Raw genomic sequence first — 17,829 nt, 5'->3', positions numbered from 1 at the left:
TCCGCTGAGTCAATACTGCCAGTGAATTTGGCCCTTAAATTAGTTACTGAAAGCCCTTCTTCCTAGGCTTGCAATAACAGTAATACTGATGCTTTCTCTGTTACTTTATCAGTTCGGTTTTTTTAAGGGGTATATGGGGGGAGTTTTTCTGCCATTCTCTATCACAAATATCCCCTGTGAGAGAGAGACAGGAAATGGTCCAGTCTCTTTCATGTAGAGCTAGAGTCCCAAGGTATCGGCAAGTTTCTGAAAAATGTAACCGCAAACATCCATTGGGCACTATTTTCCTGTAAAATCCACTGCTTCCCGTTACTAGCTTTCTATTCATGGGGTATTCCATAGTTTACAGTGTTGATTAGAACAATAATTCTTAGTATTCTGGGCAGTGTTCTGATAGCTTTGTCTCCTCTCGCCATCCCTGTGTAGACTGCATTAGCCAGCAAAGCTACCTCCATGTTGTGTTCCAACTAAGAATATCTTCTTATTCCTCTCCCTCCCTCCTTGGAAGGTGATGGTGCCAATGATGTCAGTATGATCCAGGTGGCTGATACTGGAGTGGGACTCTCAGGCCAAGAAGGCATGCAGGTAGTGGAGACAGAAAACAGCTGCAAATCAAACCAAACTCAGATTGAAATATGATCAGAGTTCAGCTTTGAGGTTTAGAGACTACACAATACATTGCCACAGAAGGGACCAGCTTGTGTTCTGAGCTCACTCCCAAGCCTGAGTGCTTTTCCAGGAACAATCAGAGGCTGAGTGCTCCTGACAAGGGAGCCTGTTGCTCATTACTGAGCACCCTGTTCCTCAAACTCTCCCTGTTGTTCCTAGCCAACACATGGAGCCCACATGAAGTTGGCATGGATGTACGTGAAGGCAGAGATTGGCCTCCTGCATCTGAGATGTTAGTCAGGGTTGCATTTGTGCAGCCTCCAGCATGTAGGGGCTCTGATATGAACGGAGCACTGGGTGCTACCTTAGTCCGTATGAACAATAAATAGTAGAAATGCCCCACTCATTTGTCTGCATTTGATGCACATCACATCTGGTATTTTAACTGTTCAGGTGTCACAACTCTTTCTTTGTTTGTGTTGCAGGCTGTGATGGCAAGTGACTTTGCAATTTCGCAGTTCAGACACCTCAGCAAGCTGCTGCTTGTCCATGGTCACTGGTGTTACACTAGGCTGGCCAACATGATCCTTTATTTTTTCTACAAGAATGTGGTATGTAGCTACAGAGTATCCGGGCAAAGGTTCTTGGTTTGTGAGTGTGAGAGGGTGCGATTTGGTTACCTATTCTTGCTGGGTTTTCCTTGTGGCTTTTGAAGGTGGAGACAGTAGACTAAATGCATAATTGTCAGAAATAAAGGGCAAGCGTTAAGGGACTCAACTTTCAAGCTCCTTTGGCAGAGGGCTGAGCCTGTCCATCTGCCTTGGATTGAGCTCACTGCTCCAGATTCATTTAAAATCACTTAAGCTTTATCTGTTTTATTTAAAAAGCTATCTGTAGTCATTACTGGGAGGCAGTGACAAGGGGAATATTTGAATGAGTTACGCATCTGGACAATGGATTTTGAAATATTAAGACATTTACCGGTAAAATTATATTTTAAGTGCAGTGTCAGGGCATGTTTGTTTGGAAAGCAAGTGTATATTTCATTTCCTGCAGACCACCTGTAACAATACAGAGATAAGATCTGTCTTCTTTTTCCTGAGCTTGCATAATGCTCAGCTGTGGGCTTTGGTTTGTTCTTTTGTCTTTGAATTGTTAGGCCTATGTAAACCTCCTGTTCTGGTACCAGTTCTTTTGTGGGTTTTCGGGAACATCCATGACCGACTATTGGGTTTTGATTTTCTTCAACCTCCTCTTCACTTCGGTGCCGCCCATCATTTATGGCGTTCTGGACAAAGATATCTCTGCAGAGATCCTCATGCAGCTGCCTGAGCTTTATGTGACTGGTCAGAAGTCTCAGGTACGTTAAAGAATCGTTGGCCTGAGGCAGATTGAGATGCTCAAAATTGGTTTCAGCTTTTTTTCTTTGCTGCGTGCTCCTCATCAGTTAAAACACCTTTCTTGTCTTAAACCATCTGGAGGGGACATGCAACTAAAAGCTATTTTTCAGAGGTCGTTAGGCCTCTTGCTGTCTTGAGGGGTGGGTAGGAAGGAGGAGAGAGGGGAGCTTCTCTGGCTGAGGCTGTGAGCTAGATGAATATTCTGTTACCAGTATGTTCTGTATTGGCTAATGCCCAGTTTACAATGGTTAAGACACAGCTGTCCACAAGATCTCTAGAAACTAAGGTACCTGTACTTCAGTGTCATTGAAGGGCTCAGCTACCACAGTGATGAGCACAGTGCAAAACCTGAACAGAGCAGAATTTACTCCACCTTGTGGGACCATCTTCAGCTAAATCCCATCATTCTGGGTTCCTTTCCTCCTGATGCCTGCTGTCCTGGACTTCGCAGCTCCCTTCTGGATACTTCGTGTCTGCCTGTAATGAAGCAGGAAAACTTTATTGACCTGTTTTAAAATCAGCAAATCACGTTAGTCTGAAAAAAGGATTGTATTAAAGTTAAAACGAGGCAACTCATTCAGCCTTTCCCTGATTTCTGCTTTGCTCAGCATGAGTTGTAGCAAAGTTTTTACTCGTATGAATTTTGAGGGAAGTAAAGTACCATATTCTAGTGACTTTTGCTGATGCAATAGCAATAGCAGGCTTAGAGGGGCATTCAGCATACTCTTAGCCTAAAACTCACCATTTCGTGACCATCTTAGGCCTCTCAACAGCCGACATCACCAGATTAATGGCTCCTAGTCTAAAAGATGCTCCAGCATGCAGCGTGCTGATGACCTAACATCAGCTATAGGTCCTTGCTGTAGCCCAGTGCTTCCTTAGGCCTGGTCTACTCTAGGGCGGGGGGGTCGGGGGTCGAACTAAGGTACGCAAGTTCAGCTACGCTCGAACTACCTTAGTTCGAACTACTCACCCGTCCAGACGCCGCGGGATTGAAGTCCATGGCTCCCCCGTCGACTCCGCCACCACCGTTCGCGGTGGTGGAGTTCCGGAGTCGACGGGAGCGCGTTCGGAGTTCGATATATCGCGTCTAGATGAGACGCGATATATCGAACTCCGAGAAGTCGAACGCTACCCGCTGACCCGGGCGGGTAGTATAGACGTAGCCTTAGAAGGGGAAAGAAGGTGGTGAGGTAAGCGGGGCGGGGAGCTTAATAAATATGTTTGACGTAATAGGGGGAGGTGTATCTACCTCCCAAAACTTGTTCAGTTTCACTTTTCATATTTTGCATCACTTGGTTTATAGAGTAATAAAGTTTGCAAAATGAGATGCTGGTGAAGCCTCCGTCTGCAGGCCGGAGCTGCGGGTCTGTGGCTTGCAAGTCAGAGATTTGACTAAATACATCTCTGGAAGAACTTCAAGATTTGGCCCCAGATCTTGGCTTCCTCCCTCTGAGATGCTGACTCTCTCCCCCTTTTCCCAATTACCTCCAAATCTTCATCCTCCGTTCAGCCTAGCCTGGGGGTAATGATCACTGCTTTACACAATCGCTTTTTAACAAATCTTTGGTCTCATTTTTGTCCTGTTTTACCATCTTGCCTTGCTGTCTCTTCTGGAGCCATTGTTAAATTGTATTTCCCTTTATCTCTTGCTATGAAGTGCATTGAGGCAGGCATTCTGAGTGAACGGCACAATGTAAAAACAAGTGGAAATATTTTATAAAATAATTGCATGATAATATTGCACTAGTGGGTTGATTTTTATATTGTTCATGCTATAGCTTACGTTCTTCAAAGGACAGATCTTTTCAGTGCTCAGCCCTGTACAAAATGCAGAAGATGACAGTGTGTCTGACCCCAGGGGTTTACAAACTATGATCCAGGTCCTGCATCAGCATCTGCTATGCCCAAGAAACATCTCACCAAGATTAATGGGACTCCATGTGGTCCTGGGGATGTGCTAGCAGAGCCTGCTGCAAGACCAAGGTCCACATCCCGTTCTTCGTATAATCTCTGGTAATTAGTTGCATGCCTACAATGAGCTCTCTCATTTTTACCATGACCATCTCACTATGGGCTTGTTTATATGGGGAAATTGACCAAAATAATCAATGCAAGAGCTATTTTAGTCGATTTTCCTATGTAGACAACCAATAAATGTCTCCTTTTTGTGCAATGTTAACATGTGACCCTTCTTGTGGGATATTGTGTTAGGGGTTTGATAGCCCTGGAGGGGCTCACTGTCTGTATCGGCTTAAAATAGCATTTTAAAGTGCAGTAAGTAGAGCTGCCAAGCGCTTGAGCAAACAAGATGATTATACGTGACAATAGGAATGTAGTTTTCCCAGAGTCAGAAATGTATTACTGATTTGTTCCTTTCACTGAGGCAATGGTACCTCCTGTGTTTGTTTCCTCTTTAGGCATATTCACCTCCGGCTTTCTGGATCACCTTGCTGGACGCTTTTTACCAAAGTCTGGTTTGCTTTTTTGTGCCTTACTTTGTAAGTACTGGATTTGAATTGTATTAATAAGCTTGTCATGTTCTCTAATTTGCTAGTGTGGTTTTTAAACATAACTAAGGGTTTTTGGTTGCACTTTCTCATGCACTGTTAAAATTGAGGATAATTATTGGACCCATTTTGAATTTGCATATGTAAATTGATCCCGTATTGCAGCTGTTTGTATACCAGTAGGATGTGATATGGCAAAATATTAGGGCAATATGCATAGAATATATCAATTAGCGTGTCTCTTACTTTGCAGACTTATCGTGGTTCTGACATAGACATCTTTTCTTTTGGAAACCCGTTAAACACAGCAGCACTCTTCGTAATATTACTGCACCTCCTGATTGAGAGTAAAACTTTGGTAAGAATGTTCTTCATCTATTCTAAAGGGTATATTCCTTCCCCGGTGTGTGTATACAACTCTCATTAAAGCCAAGCAAGGGAAGAACTCTCTCTATATGAAAGCAAATAAATATATTAAGGGTGAAATGCTGATCGTTTTACTCATGTGAGCAGTAAGTACTCCTATAACTAGCCCATTGGAGCCAACGGGATTACTCACATGAGTAAGGCAAGCAAGCTCTGCCACCATTATTGTTAATAAATAACAAAATAATTCTGCTCTTAACAGCTTCTGTTGCTTTGGTGCTGTAAGTTTAGTTTTGCAAAGGGGAAAACAGATATCAAGATACCCTGCCTCTATCAGTTCCTAAGGCTTGATTTTCATAAACAACAAATGTGGAATGCTAATTTTGAATGCTGGGAACCGATAAACAGTTTGTAGCAAAGATGAACAATCCAAAGGTGTCTTCCCTGCCGGAATAAAAGAAGCTGTTTTATGCCATAAAACTGTCATCTGAGTGGAATATTATCTATTGTTGTTAAGCTAAGACAACAATAGATAATATTCCAGTTCGATTGGATTAATTTAATTTCTTTTTAAACAAATAAGGGTAAAACAGTGACTGTTTGTTGTAATTCCGGAGAAAAATGTAATCATCCCATTTAAAGTTGGAGGATGCAGGATGGTGGTTGTTTACTCAATGCAGAAAAATAAATAAAAATGACAGTTTCATTCTTGAGTTGTTTCACAGTAGAATACAGCTTGACGTTCCATCTAAAGTCTTTTGGCTTAAAGATTTGTGTGTATAAGCCAAGCCTTTTTATCTTGGATATGGAGGGCATGATAGCATCACAAAAATCCCTTTGTTTAGCAAACTATGGATGATATTAATGTCTCCATTCTCTGAATAGCACAAATGAACTTCTTTTGGCATTTAGAGTTGTCAGCAAGCTGTTGGACCAGCAACAGATTATTTTCTTAGTAACTAATGTACTCTAAATTACAAAACAAAACAAATCCGAGACAAATGTAGTTATTCTGTGTTTAAATCAAACTGTGTAGCGGTATAATGTGAAGCTTTTTTGTTCCTGCTTGTTTGTAAAGGCCTTCTCTGATGCTTATGAGTAATGCAGTCATCTGAAGCACTTGGCATTGAAAAGTCTTGTACCACGGTATCCTGAATTGTATATTTAAAGACAAAATTTAAAAAAAGGTTGATGGGGGAGAATTTAAATTATATGGCTGTTTCCTGTCAACTAGAGAGGGAAGAAACCCTTCTCCCTGGGAATATTTTATCTAAAATCAAGGGAGTGCTGTCTGAACTAATTTAGATTTACTTCAGTTCGCGTGTGTGTGTGTGTGTGTGTGTCTCCACGCACACACACATGCATGTATACACTTTTTTGTTTGTAATAACTTTAATCCTGAATCTCTGATTCTTGTCTTGTTTCCCCTGTCCCTCCTTTCCACATTATAGACTTGGATACACATGGCTGTTATGATAGGTAGCGTTTTATTTTACTTTGTCTTCGCACTGACTTTTGGAGCAACCTGCAAAACCTGTAATCCACCATCAAATCCCTATTGGATCATGGAAAAGCACATGACAGACCCAGTGTTTTATCTGGTTTGCATCATTACTACTTGTGTTGCTCTTCTACCGAGGTACTTTGTTGTTTTATAACCACTAGTATTAACCGGCTCTGATTTTCATTGTGGCTATGATGCTATAAATCTCTGTGGTGTAGTCTTGTCTTTTTGAACATATAAAATTGCACAGCCTGGTAGTGCAAGCATAAATGAGCCCATATGTATGCAAGGAAATGTTAATTGGGATCTTCTCCAGTTAAATTTAAACAAGTACAAAATTGCTGTAATGACTTGGTCTAAATCCTGCTTCTCATGTTGAAGTCAATAATTTACCTTAATCACTTTTCAAAGGTCAGAATCGATATCCAAAGAAGTTATGTAAGACGGCAGAGCAAATCATATACATGCCATAGAGAAGCTATTTATGGGCCTGTTTTTATTACTGAAACAGTTTTTTCTAATATTTTCTTTCTTTTTTTGAAAAAGCTCGAACCCAGGATTTTTGTAAATGGACAAAATATTCAAAAAATCTCTGTGGATTCCTAAAAGTTATTAGGAGATTACTGCTGTGGAATATACAACTTGTCCCTCCCAATTGTGGGTTGGGGCACAGCATACCTAGGATACACATTTTGCTTTAGGACATAAACATCACTCTGGTTTTCAACCTTGGCTCAGACCTTGCAACTAACCAGCTGATGGTGGTACTTTAGGCCAGGGCTGAGTTGTATCAGAAAAGCCCACGTAATCCCTTCCACACTGTGCCTGGCTCCAGATGGGCCACTAACCCCTTGCTTTCCCTCCTACATTAATTTAAAAAGCAAATCCCCAAAGTGACTTTCTTCTGTAGCAATAATGAGCTAAGGCAGGAGAATGCTTTCAGCACATTGGCTATTTTAATCAAACAGACTAGTGAGTGAAACGTAAGGGTTCTGGTTTTAGAAGTGGCTGATTCTTCATGTTAGACTAAATGCAAAGTTTTTAGACTTTTTATAAATAAGGTTCTTTGAGTCACTTTCAATCTCCCACTGCCAGAAAAGTTTCAGCAGTGTTTTTGTTTTGCGACCTACAGGGCCTGCTTTTCAGCATTACTGAGAGCCTGTGGCTCCCACTGACTTCAGCTGCAGTGCAAGTATATGCTGTCCCTGGTCATCAGAGCCTAGGGGTGTCACGTCCAACACACAAAAAACTGAGGCACTGAAATCAGTGACCACTTTTAAAAATCTTGGTCCTAACAACCTGTTCTCGTGCAAAACTGCAGGCACAGTTATTTGTGTGTGCAAGCCTAAAGGTCATTGCTGCAGGGGCGACTGCAGCTTTGGGATTGCAGGGCTATCGCTGCAGCCTGGGTAATAGGAGAGATGTCTCCTCTCCTTTCCCTGCATGCTCCTGTTTGGTCCTTTAGCATTGCTGAGAAGAGCTTGAATCTGCTTCTGAATGGCTTACTGGAAATCCCTGTTTATATTCTAGATACTTGTTCAGAGTTCTTCAGGGGGCATTGTTTCCATCTCCAGTGTTGAGAGCCAAGCACCTTGACAAACTGAACCCCGAGGAGCAGAAGGAAGCAATTAAAAAGTGGAAGGACGATTGTGTTGGGAAGTGCAGAATGGGTTTCCAGGGTACTCGGGCGTGTTCCAGGTCTGCTGAAGATGCTGCATCAGTAAGAGAAAGCACTGACCACTCTTCATACATCCCAGTGTCTAAGACACCTTTTCATACCTGTCCAGTAGACAGGTCAGTGCAGAAGGCTTCTTTCATATCAGACATACAGGATGATTTCAGGGATGTGAACAGCCTGACTTGTGAGAGAGCTGCATTTTTGAACTCCTCGAAAGAAACCTATTCAGAAACATATGGCACTAATAATTCTTGTGCCGGCATCCCGGAGTTTACTTTTGCAAAGGGCAGCAATGAAATTTCTCTAATAAATAAGGCCAGTTTGAATTGTTCTTTGACTGAACAGGATGTTTTAACATACCCTGCAAAGCTGGAATGTTAACTGTTTAAAAAAAACAAAAGCATCGGTGCATTACATTACATTCGAGTTTTTTGTTGTTGGTGGTTTTGGGGGGTGTTTGGTCAAGTCAGTTGATGCACAAATTTATTCAGAAGCCTTTTGTATTTTTTAAAACCTTTTAAGTAACTTAATGCGGTATCCAGAGTCTAAATGGGCATGAAGCATTGTGAAAGTACCAGCGTTATTAAGAACTCATCATTTTGGTACATGCTAACTGCATAACACAGTAACTTTGATAAAAATGACAGTGATGTAATTTAAAGGCTGTCCTGGTGGAGACACTTTTACCAGTTGACCCTGACTTTGTCATCCTGAGCTTCACCCAGTGTTGCTGCAATGTTGTGATCTGTAGTGATGTTACGATGACAACTAGTGCTGATAAGGTCCACTGCACTCTCCAGGACCTCTTTGCAAAACGTTTTTTATCCTGATCATTCTCTTTGGGATCATAATATTTGTGTGATGGTTTCACATCAACGTGGAAGGTCATACCAGCAAGATTTACAGAACACATTGGTCATGTTCAACGTCCATTTTATGAAAAATAAAACCTTCAGTATCATGTGGGCTCTCACTTTTTTGGTACACTAATACAACAGTATCTGGATATTTCTACATCTGGAGCTGCTTAGCACAAGCAGGGCCAAGTTGGTTTCTGAATGTCTGTTGTGGGTGAGAGGTCATGTCAGTAATTCCTATTTGCTGTGGTTTGTTTTGTTTTTCACTTGGCTTGTGAGGATAAATAAGTCCTACCTTTTCACCTGCCATTGACTAACCACCTTCTCATTAATGTTGTTTTGGAAAGCTCCACCTCTCACACTGTCCCTGGTGACTTCCTGAAAATCATTAATGAAGACACAGCCTAGGATAATGCCTCCTTCCCAAGAACCACGGCTTTGCTAAGATTGTCACCTCCTTGGGCAGCTTTCAGGAGCCTGGCGGGTTTGGAAGGTGAAGAGAATAATTATTCACCTAGAGGAAATCCATCTTCCCACCCCCCAGGACAATTTCTTTTCTTTATTTACAAAAAAAAGAGAGATGGAGTCCTGAAACAAACAACTGACGGATCTCCCCTCCATGCCTATCATCTACCTCAAGCTTTTGATGTCATGCTTACCATTGCAATATGGTCCTGATTCAGGATGCTTAAGCACCTGATTAAATCCATCCCTATTCAGGATATCTTGACTTTAAGCATGAACTGAAGTTTTCTCCTGAACATGGCTGCTTTCCTGAATCAGGGTCTGTCTGAGTACTGTAGGCATCATAATAACAACTTTGTACCATCAGAGCTCCCTTCATTTATTTAATTTATATTTCATTCGAATCAGTGCATTTCTTGGGTGGTTGGAGTAATTCTTCTGTTTGCCTCATGCCTCACAATATTCCCAAGATGAACCAGTATCATTTTTGTTGTTCTGTTGCTTAACTACTTTTTGGCCAATTACTTTTCTCCAAGCTGAGAATAGTTTCTAACTTTATAGATTCATACAGATCACATTAGAAGTTTCTTGTGACCAATGGAGTTGTAGGAACATTGGGTGCCAATCCAGGTGAGCTTGACTGTCTCAGTAGCACCCTCGCTCACCGATATCGCTGAACAAAAATTCTGCTATTGCCTTGATCTCACACACCTATTTGTGTGATGTAAGTAAGGCTATGTTTTAGTCATGGGTATTTTTAGGAAAAATCATGGACAGGTCACGGGCAGTCAACAAAAATTCACGGCCTGTGATCTGTCCATGATTTTACTATATACCCCTGACTAAAACTTGGGGAGGAGGTTGGGGGATGGCGACGCGTGGCCCGGGACCCCTGCTGGTGCTGGCGGGGGGAGAGTTGGTGGGGCCGGCAGGCTCCTTACCTGGGTCAACGCCTCCCCCAATCCCCAGCAGGAACAGAGTTTGGGTGTGGGAGGGGGTAGGAAGTTGGGGGGCACGGGACGGGGTGAGGCAGGCTCTGGGTGATGCTTACCTGGGGGGCTCCCCAGAAGCGGTGACATCCCCCTCGCTTAGCTGCTAGGCGGAGGCATGGCTGCCTCCACCTGTAGGTGCTGCCCCTGCAGCTCCCAATGGCTGCGGTTCCCGGCCGATGGGAGCTGCAAAGCCACTGCTCTGAGTGCAGGCAGCCCGCAGAGCTGCCAGGCACACTGGCCACTGCAGAAGTCACGGAGGTCACAGAAAGTCACGGAATCCGTGACTTCCGTGATCTGTGACAAACCCCCAACCTTAGTTGTAAACAAAACTCCATTAACTTAGGGGACATAAACACACTGGTCCGTTGCAAGGATTCTCAGGTTTTTTTCATAGCACAGACCTCTCTTCCCATTTGCTGTCGCATGGGCACCTTAATGCTGACAGCTGAATAATGTAGACCGTTAGCTACAGCAACTCTTCAGGTAGAATATAGGGGAGTGGCATGATGCGTATTTAACTGCGTTTAATGTGAAGTTTTTGTTACTGAAAGAACAAATCACTGCATCTCCTTTTGTTCTTCATATAATTTGTATCCTCCTCCCACACCTCTTTTGTTTTTCTCCCTGGCTTCCCTTCATGTGCTTTTCTGTTGACTGGCCCAATCCCTTCTGCCCTACCTACATTTTCTGGGTGGAAATGTTTCTGGAGAGGAAGGGGTTATGGCATGCACATAACATCTTCCAGGATTAAGTCCTGTGAAAAATGTTGGGAGACTCTTTAGTGAAGAATAGGACCCAGATGTTCCCTCTTGTGTTAATGAAATGTTGTGTGTCTGTCTGTCTGTCAAGGAAGTTTTTTTTTTTTCAAAAAAAAATTTTTTTTGAAAAAAAAGTCTTTATTATATAGCAGAGAGTGAAAGAAGCTGCATGAGCAGCGCTGTAACTCCCAGCGCTGCAACTTGTAAGTGTAGCCAAGCCCTTACTTCTTGACATTTGGTGCCCATTTGCCAGGATGTGCTGCCTCATTTCCTTCTCTTTTGGATAGTCTTCTCCAAAGGGTGATTGACAGCTCCAGTCCCTGAGGACATCCTGTTATATCACAGCCGCCCCAGTAGAAGTGGCTAGAATGACTCATCGTCTTCACTGTCAGCTGCTTTTGCAGGCCTCCAGACGCTTCTTTAAATTAACAGCCTAGATTCCTATAGAAACTACTAGAAACACAGAAGAGATTCAGCACCATATGACCTTTCAGCTGTTCTGCAAACCACCGGTAGGAGCCGCAGGTTGAGAATCTGGGTCTATTTCTTTAGCCCAGGCTGTTTAAAATATTGCCTGTTTTGTTTTTTTAATTATTTTATGTTACATAGCCAATTCATGGAGCACTGTAGGGAATAATTAGAGTCTAGGACCTACTGAAATAAACACAACTCAAAAAGTGCAGCTCCTTTTAAATTATTAGTATTTGAGCCCATTTTCTGTTCTGTTTCCTTCTGAAATTTTCTGCTTGCAAGAATGTATAGTTGTTTTTGTTTGTTTGTACGTGGGTACTTTAGGGTACCGGAAGGCCTCTGCCTTTAATTGCAGCATGAGATTTCTTTTTTCAATGTTTAACATTACATTATTCTTCACCTTTTAAGACTTCTGAAAGAATTTAAACAAATGCTATGAGGACTGGTGAGTTGCTGTTGAACTGATATTTAAAGGCATTATTATAAGTTCATACAAATTCAGATCACCACATGCTATCATTGAGTGCTAATTTTAAAACAATTCCTCTTTCAGAATGCAGTTGAGAGCAGTAAGGACATCTCTAACTATTTTTGTTGGGTGTGTTGTAGCCATGTTGGTCCAAGGACGTTAGACAAACAAGATGAGTGAGGTAATATCTTTTATTGGACTAGCTTGTTTGGTGAAAGAGACAAGCTTTCAAGCTTACACAGGGCATTTCTTCAGGTTTGGGAAAGAGTGTCACAGCTAAATACAAAGGTAGAACAGATGGTGCAAGAAAACATGTGAGGTGCAGGAGATAGTTCCTCAGTTTTTCTGAAGTCTAACCTTCTGACTACGGAGGGATAGCTCAGTGGTTTGAGCATTGGCCTGCTAAACCCAGGGTTTTGAGTTCAATACTTGAGGGGGCCATTTGGGGATTTAGTTGGGGATTGGTCCTGCTATGAGCAGGGGGTTGGACTAGATGATCTTCTGAGGTCCCTTCCAACCCTAATAATCTATGATTCTATGAAATATGCTGAACAGCTAAGCGGAAGGATTTCAGAAAAACTGAGGAACCATCTCCTGCACCTGTGTGTGTGTGTGTGTGTGTGTGTGTAAAATACACTACAAAACTACATAGTTGCACTGGCACAAAACTCTAATGAAAACATGCTGCACCAGCACAAAAGGTTTATACCAGTGCACTGTAATCTGATAACATACAGGTCTATTTTTCCTTGATTTAGAGAGGGCTTAAGTCATTTTATGAGAATCCATTGTAGCATAATAGGGTGACCAGACAGCAAATATGAAAAATTGGGACAGGGGTGGGGTTATAGGCACCTATTTAACACACAGCCCCAAATATCGGGACTGTATGCATCTTTATACTGGTATAAACTGCATCCACACTTGTATTGCATTTTCAGTATGCACAGCTAGGGCACTGTAGCCCCGTAGTGTAGCTGCTCCCAGCCGTGATAGGGGTTTTTCCATTGATGCTGGTAGTTCATCTCTTTGAGCGGCGGTAGCCAGGTTGACAGAAGAATTCTTTCATTGACCTAGTGTGTCTACAGTGGGGGTTAGGTTGGCATAGCTATGGCTTTGGGGGGGGGTGTGAACTTTTCACACCCATGAGTGTGGTAGTTATGTCAGCCTAACTTTTTAAGTACAGACCAGGCCTAGAGCATTGCACTTATACAGTTAATCTACACATTTTTTTAAATTCTGTAGATTAGCCCTACAAATTAATGTTTTTAATCAGTTTGAGTAAATGTCTCTTTAACAGCTAAATGTTAGGACTTGGGATGTCACCACTTCACTTTTTTTCATCCATCAGCACTAGGTTTCCCAGGCTATAGATGACCTGAACTTCTAATTTTTTTTAAAAATAAGTCTTTTAAAGCTATTTTTCTGGCCACCTTTATGTAGCATAAAAATGGGCACAACCCCCCTTTTTTTATTAATTCATTTTTAATTTTGGTTTTTGTTTTTTTTTCCTCATTGATTACTTTTCTTGAGTACAAGCAAATCCTGATTGACTTGAGTTTTGATTTTTTTTTATATTAGTGTTTTCCAGAGCAAATTTTAATGTTACTATAAACCTCCAAAAGTAGAGAACCATAAAGGAAATGTTTTTTAAAAAAACCCAAAAACTTAACAATAGCAGCATTAAATCTTAAGACAAAAACTGTTTTGCAGACTGGTAAGTAAGTCATGCCCTTCATTTAATAGGTGTTTTCCAGCATAGCAAGTTTTTTTTCTTTACGTAGTTTGACTGTTGTAAAAAGGTGAATCTGTGTAACTAGTCTCAGCATAGACAACCAGCTCCCACCATTTGAATGGAGTTTGAGCACACACACCACCAGCCACTGTCATTTTTGTAACAGGGAGATTATAAAGTGTTTCACTATTTCTGATTGCCGTAGACTTTATGCCTAGCAATACTTAGCCACTGTCCATAGCCCAGTTGTGCAAACAGTAGTGCTTTCAAGGGGTATAATAGGTGGCTTGCCCCTTAAAGACTAAAGGCCAGGGGTCAACCAACCCTGATTACTAAAGAGGCACACCTGAGTAAGAATCCCAATTTTCCCCAGTAAAAGCAGCAGGAAGCTATAGAGTCCTCAGGGGGAAATGTGGGTGGAGAGGAGTTCAGGAAACTAGAGAGCGAGAGCCCCCTGCAGGGAAGATGCCCCAGCTAGGAAGCTATATAGCAGGGAAGATCCTGAGACACAGGGGGAGTTTGGATCTGTGTCCAGATTGAGGCTGGAGGGAAGATTGTGTTTGATTTTGAACTTTACGTTAACAGCCTTCCTGAGGATCTGGTTTATGTTACTGGACTTAGGAAAACCTCTTTTTTGAGGCACCAAGAGGAGAAACGGAGGTGAGGGACTGCTTGCAGGGCTGCTGTGAGCCCACCAGAGGGCACCTGGGAAGTGAAAGGGCCACTCCATGACAAGGGGCTTGACATTAAAGCTGGGGAAAAAACACAGAGGGTGTTAATGAGGCCAGTTTGCTAGTCAGATGTTCTCACTCCATCTATGATGTATGTGTCTTAGACATTAGTGTGAAGTTGAAAGGTTAGTTACACTGAAGCATTAACTTTAACTTTGTGTTCTTGTACAAAGTGGAAAATAATCATTCACCTCAAGCATAGCTTTTCAGTAAAAATGCACTAGCAGCCTCAGGCTATCATACAAGTTGATTCAAAGTCGTGAAAGTAGAACTGTAACATACAGGGGATGGAAGGCTTCATGTAATCTTTATGTCTAGTTCTGTTACACTACTACTGGTGAGTTGAGTGGCTGTATTTTGCTCTCTGCACATTTACATAGTGCTGAAACTCTGCCTATTGTTTGTCCGTACTAAGGCTAATCATTTTGAAATAATGTCAGCAGAGAAATACTGATCTAAAGATATTCAGAGAAGTTTATAGGGTTTAGTAAGGGTTTTTTTTTCCCACTACAAAAATGTAATTTAATCCAAAATATTTGTAAGCAGTCACACTTCTTATCTTCCTATTAATGTTTTGTATTGATAACACCCATGAGAAATATGGGTAAGTTGTAGAGACAGAACCTGAGCAGACCGATTCTGTGCTGAGAGGCTAGCAGTGGTACGGGGAGCAGCTTGGCACATGTATGCCAATATGCTTTCAGGGCTATTTGAAACACACAATCACGAGAGTAGAGGTATAGCCTTGCCTCTAACTCCTTCCATTTGAACTGAGTCTCTGGCAAGAATAAAAACGTGTTTATTTTAGATCACAGAAATTATTGGACAAGTGTTGTACATATTTGTTTAATATGGGTAGAAATAAACACATCTGCCTAGTTGGTGCAATGTTAATTCCATGTGGAGCTGTAGCTGTGACAGAAGTGAAACAACAAATGTGTTTTTATCACCTTAAAATGGGGATACAATTGTTAGATAATTCTGATTGTCAGAGAGATGACAATACACAGGAAAGGACCAATACATTGGAATGAGGGAGTAAGTTTGACTCTCTAAAACCTACATACACTATTATGTGCACATGTAGAGGGGGAAAAAGCAGTATAAAAATACATTTATAAAATTACAAATATCTTTTCATGGAATGTTGTGGCAGAAATGATTTGGGAAAAAAACTGTCTACTCCTTTCTAATGCCACTTGGGATGCATTCTTTCCTAACAAAGGTGATTATATTCAGTGGACTATAGTGCCACTGGATTTTAAGCAAATTCATTTATTTTACTGGGGAGTTCTGCTTGAAAACTGGTGGTAGGCTGAGGCCCAAGTAATCAATGAGGAAATAAGAAATTACCTTAACTATTATTTCTTGGCAGTGCTTACATGTACATAGATTGGCTGTCAGTGTTCCAGTGCTTTACAATAAAATCAAAGCCAACTTTAAGTACCTCTTTTGGTGAACAGAGATGGCAGGAGAGGCTGTTCATTTCATGACAGCATCTTTTCAATTTTTTTCCTAATACTGAAAACAAAACTTCCTAAAAAATCCTGTATTTCAGAACCCAGCTCCAATCTATTATTGCAAGGCTGTCAAACTGGCCCTTAAGGGCCGGAGCTTCAGAGGGTTTGTATAGTATGGTTCCTTTGACTTTAACTGAGCTACACCAGGTTACACCAGGTGAGCCTATGGAGAAAGCTGGAGCCTGGGCTACTGGAAGTTGTAATTTCCACACCTTTTTGCATTTGAGATTAGGATGTTGACAATCTAGCTCATCTTGCATGAGTTAGATGCAGCCCTGAACTAGAGAAATGTGGACCCAGCTGTATTATTTAGAGATCGGGGAGAGTTATTTTACCGTCCCCTAAGCCCATAATATACAATGAAACATACTGTCATGTCACTAGGTTTTCTTTCTCATAGTGACACTGCAATGCAACAGTGACTTAAAAGTCCATAACACTATTAATATTTATGAATACAGTGAATATTTCTATAGTAAACTATCTGGTACATGTTACATTAGGTTAATCAAAGCAGAAGTTACTGAATTTTAGAGGTAAATGTTTCACCTAACAGTAGTCTGAACTAATTGTAGTGTGACAGTATCTAAAGCATCCACTTACCAGTTGTCTCAAAGAACTACACATTCTCCCATGCTGGTTGTATTTTTGGCAAGGCCCTGCTAAGCTAACACAGGAGCAAACTCGAGGTAGCAGAGGGCTAATTTTAATATAGACCTCAATGTCATCTTTGAGAATGTATTGATTTTATTCTTCACTGCAAGAATTGTAGGCTAAAACTGTGTGCTACTGTTTATTTTTCCCAAAAAGTTTTATAGTTTTACTAAGTCTGTGCTACAGCTTAATTTAAATATCTGAAAGGCAGAAAATCAGCTGATTCTTCCTTTAAGCCTTGGGTTGTGCTTGGAATGCACACAATGGAGCTAAAGGAAAAGTCAAAAAGGATTGCAAAAATAGTGCTCTGCCCCAATGTAGCTTCAGGGGCAGAGTGTTTAATCAATTTATTTATGCTGCATTTTCCATACCTCTCCATCAACAACACAGGGCTTGTAACTTTCTCTTAAGTTTCTTGGTTGTGCAATCTTCAAAGGCCAATGATTTTTGCCTCTTGTATGCCAGCACAACACTACCCTTCTGGCATTAGTTTAGTAGAAAGGTGTGAATGTATATTTGTCTTTCAATCCATTCAATGAAGTGTGACACATTGCTATAAACTCCAGGTCCCAAAACTTTGGAAAAGCAGACAGAGCCCCACGAGGTTAAACCAAACAATGTCCAGCGTCCTGCAGGCTGCTCACAAACAAGAGGTCCTCCACTGTCGCCCTGTAATGGGAGAGGGAAAAACACAACCTGCTTTTCGTGACTAATGCAGCTGTAAAAATGGGTTTCAGCTTATCTATACAACAGCCTGCAAACTGGACCGCTAATATTTTGAAACACTGTCAAGAAGGGTTGGTTGGCTGTTATGTTCATACAAAAAAATAAATATTCACACAAACTAAAGAACAAAATCCGCCTACTCCTTAACACGCACTACTATTTAGAGGCTTCAAGCAGTAGACTATAAGTAAGGCTATGTTTTAGTTTAGTCAGTAAAAGTCAGGGACAGGTCACAGGCAGTAAACAAAAATTCATGGCCCCTGACCTGTCCATGACTTCTACTATGTAGCCCTGACTCAATCTGGGGAGAGGTGCCAGGGGTGCTTGGGGAGGCAGGAGCCAGTGTGCGGCCCAGGACCTGTGCTGGGGCAGGTGCATGAGGTG

General features: G+C 41.6%; 2 protein-coding genes across 13 annotated transcripts in view; one reads left to right on the top strand and one right to left on the bottom strand.

Moving 5' to 3' along the window:
- Nucleotides 1-9,028, top strand: part of ATP10D (ATPase phospholipid transporting 10D (putative)) — a 113,601-nt gene extending 104,573 nt beyond the window's left edge. For all 6 annotated transcript variants that reach the window (XM_039540192.1, XM_039540189.1, XM_039540190.1 and 3 more), the window contains 7 exons: nt 509-585; nt 1,095-1,220; nt 1,769-1,969; nt 4,430-4,510; nt 4,773-4,877; nt 6,337-6,524; nt 7,920-9,028. In XM_039540192.1, coding sequence (XP_039396126.1) covers nt 509-585; nt 1,095-1,220; nt 1,769-1,969; nt 4,430-4,510; nt 4,773-4,877; nt 6,337-6,524; nt 7,920-8,448 — 1,307 coding nt within the window. In that variant the 3' untranslated portion in view covers nt 8,449-9,028. The remainder of the gene's footprint in view (nt 1-508; nt 586-1,094; nt 1,221-1,768; nt 1,970-4,429; nt 4,511-4,772; nt 4,878-6,336; nt 6,525-7,919) is intronic.
- A 3,321-nt stretch (nt 9,029-12,349) lies between these two features.
- The window catches only part of CORIN (corin, serine peptidase), a 289,837-nt gene continuing 284,357 nt past the window's right edge, over nt 12,350-17,829 (bottom strand). For 5 of the 7 annotated variants that reach the window (XM_039541668.1, XM_039541669.1, XM_039541672.1 and 2 more), the window contains exon 22: nt 12,350-17,415. In XM_039541668.1, the coding sequence (XP_039397602.1) occupies nt 17,206-17,415 (210 nt within the window). In that variant the 3' untranslated portion in view covers nt 12,350-17,205. The remainder of the gene's footprint in view (nt 17,416-17,829) is intronic. The other 2 variants (XM_039541670.1, XM_039541671.1) reach the window with 1 other exon arrangement.

Source organism: Mauremys reevesii, linkage group 5, assembly GCF_016161935.1.
Source record: "Mauremys reevesii isolate NIE-2019 linkage group 5, ASM1616193v1, whole genome shotgun sequence".
NCBI classification, from domain to species: Eukaryota; Metazoa; Chordata; order Testudines; family Geoemydidae; genus Mauremys; species Mauremys reevesii.
This window is presented reverse-complemented; position numbering and strand designations above follow the sequence as displayed.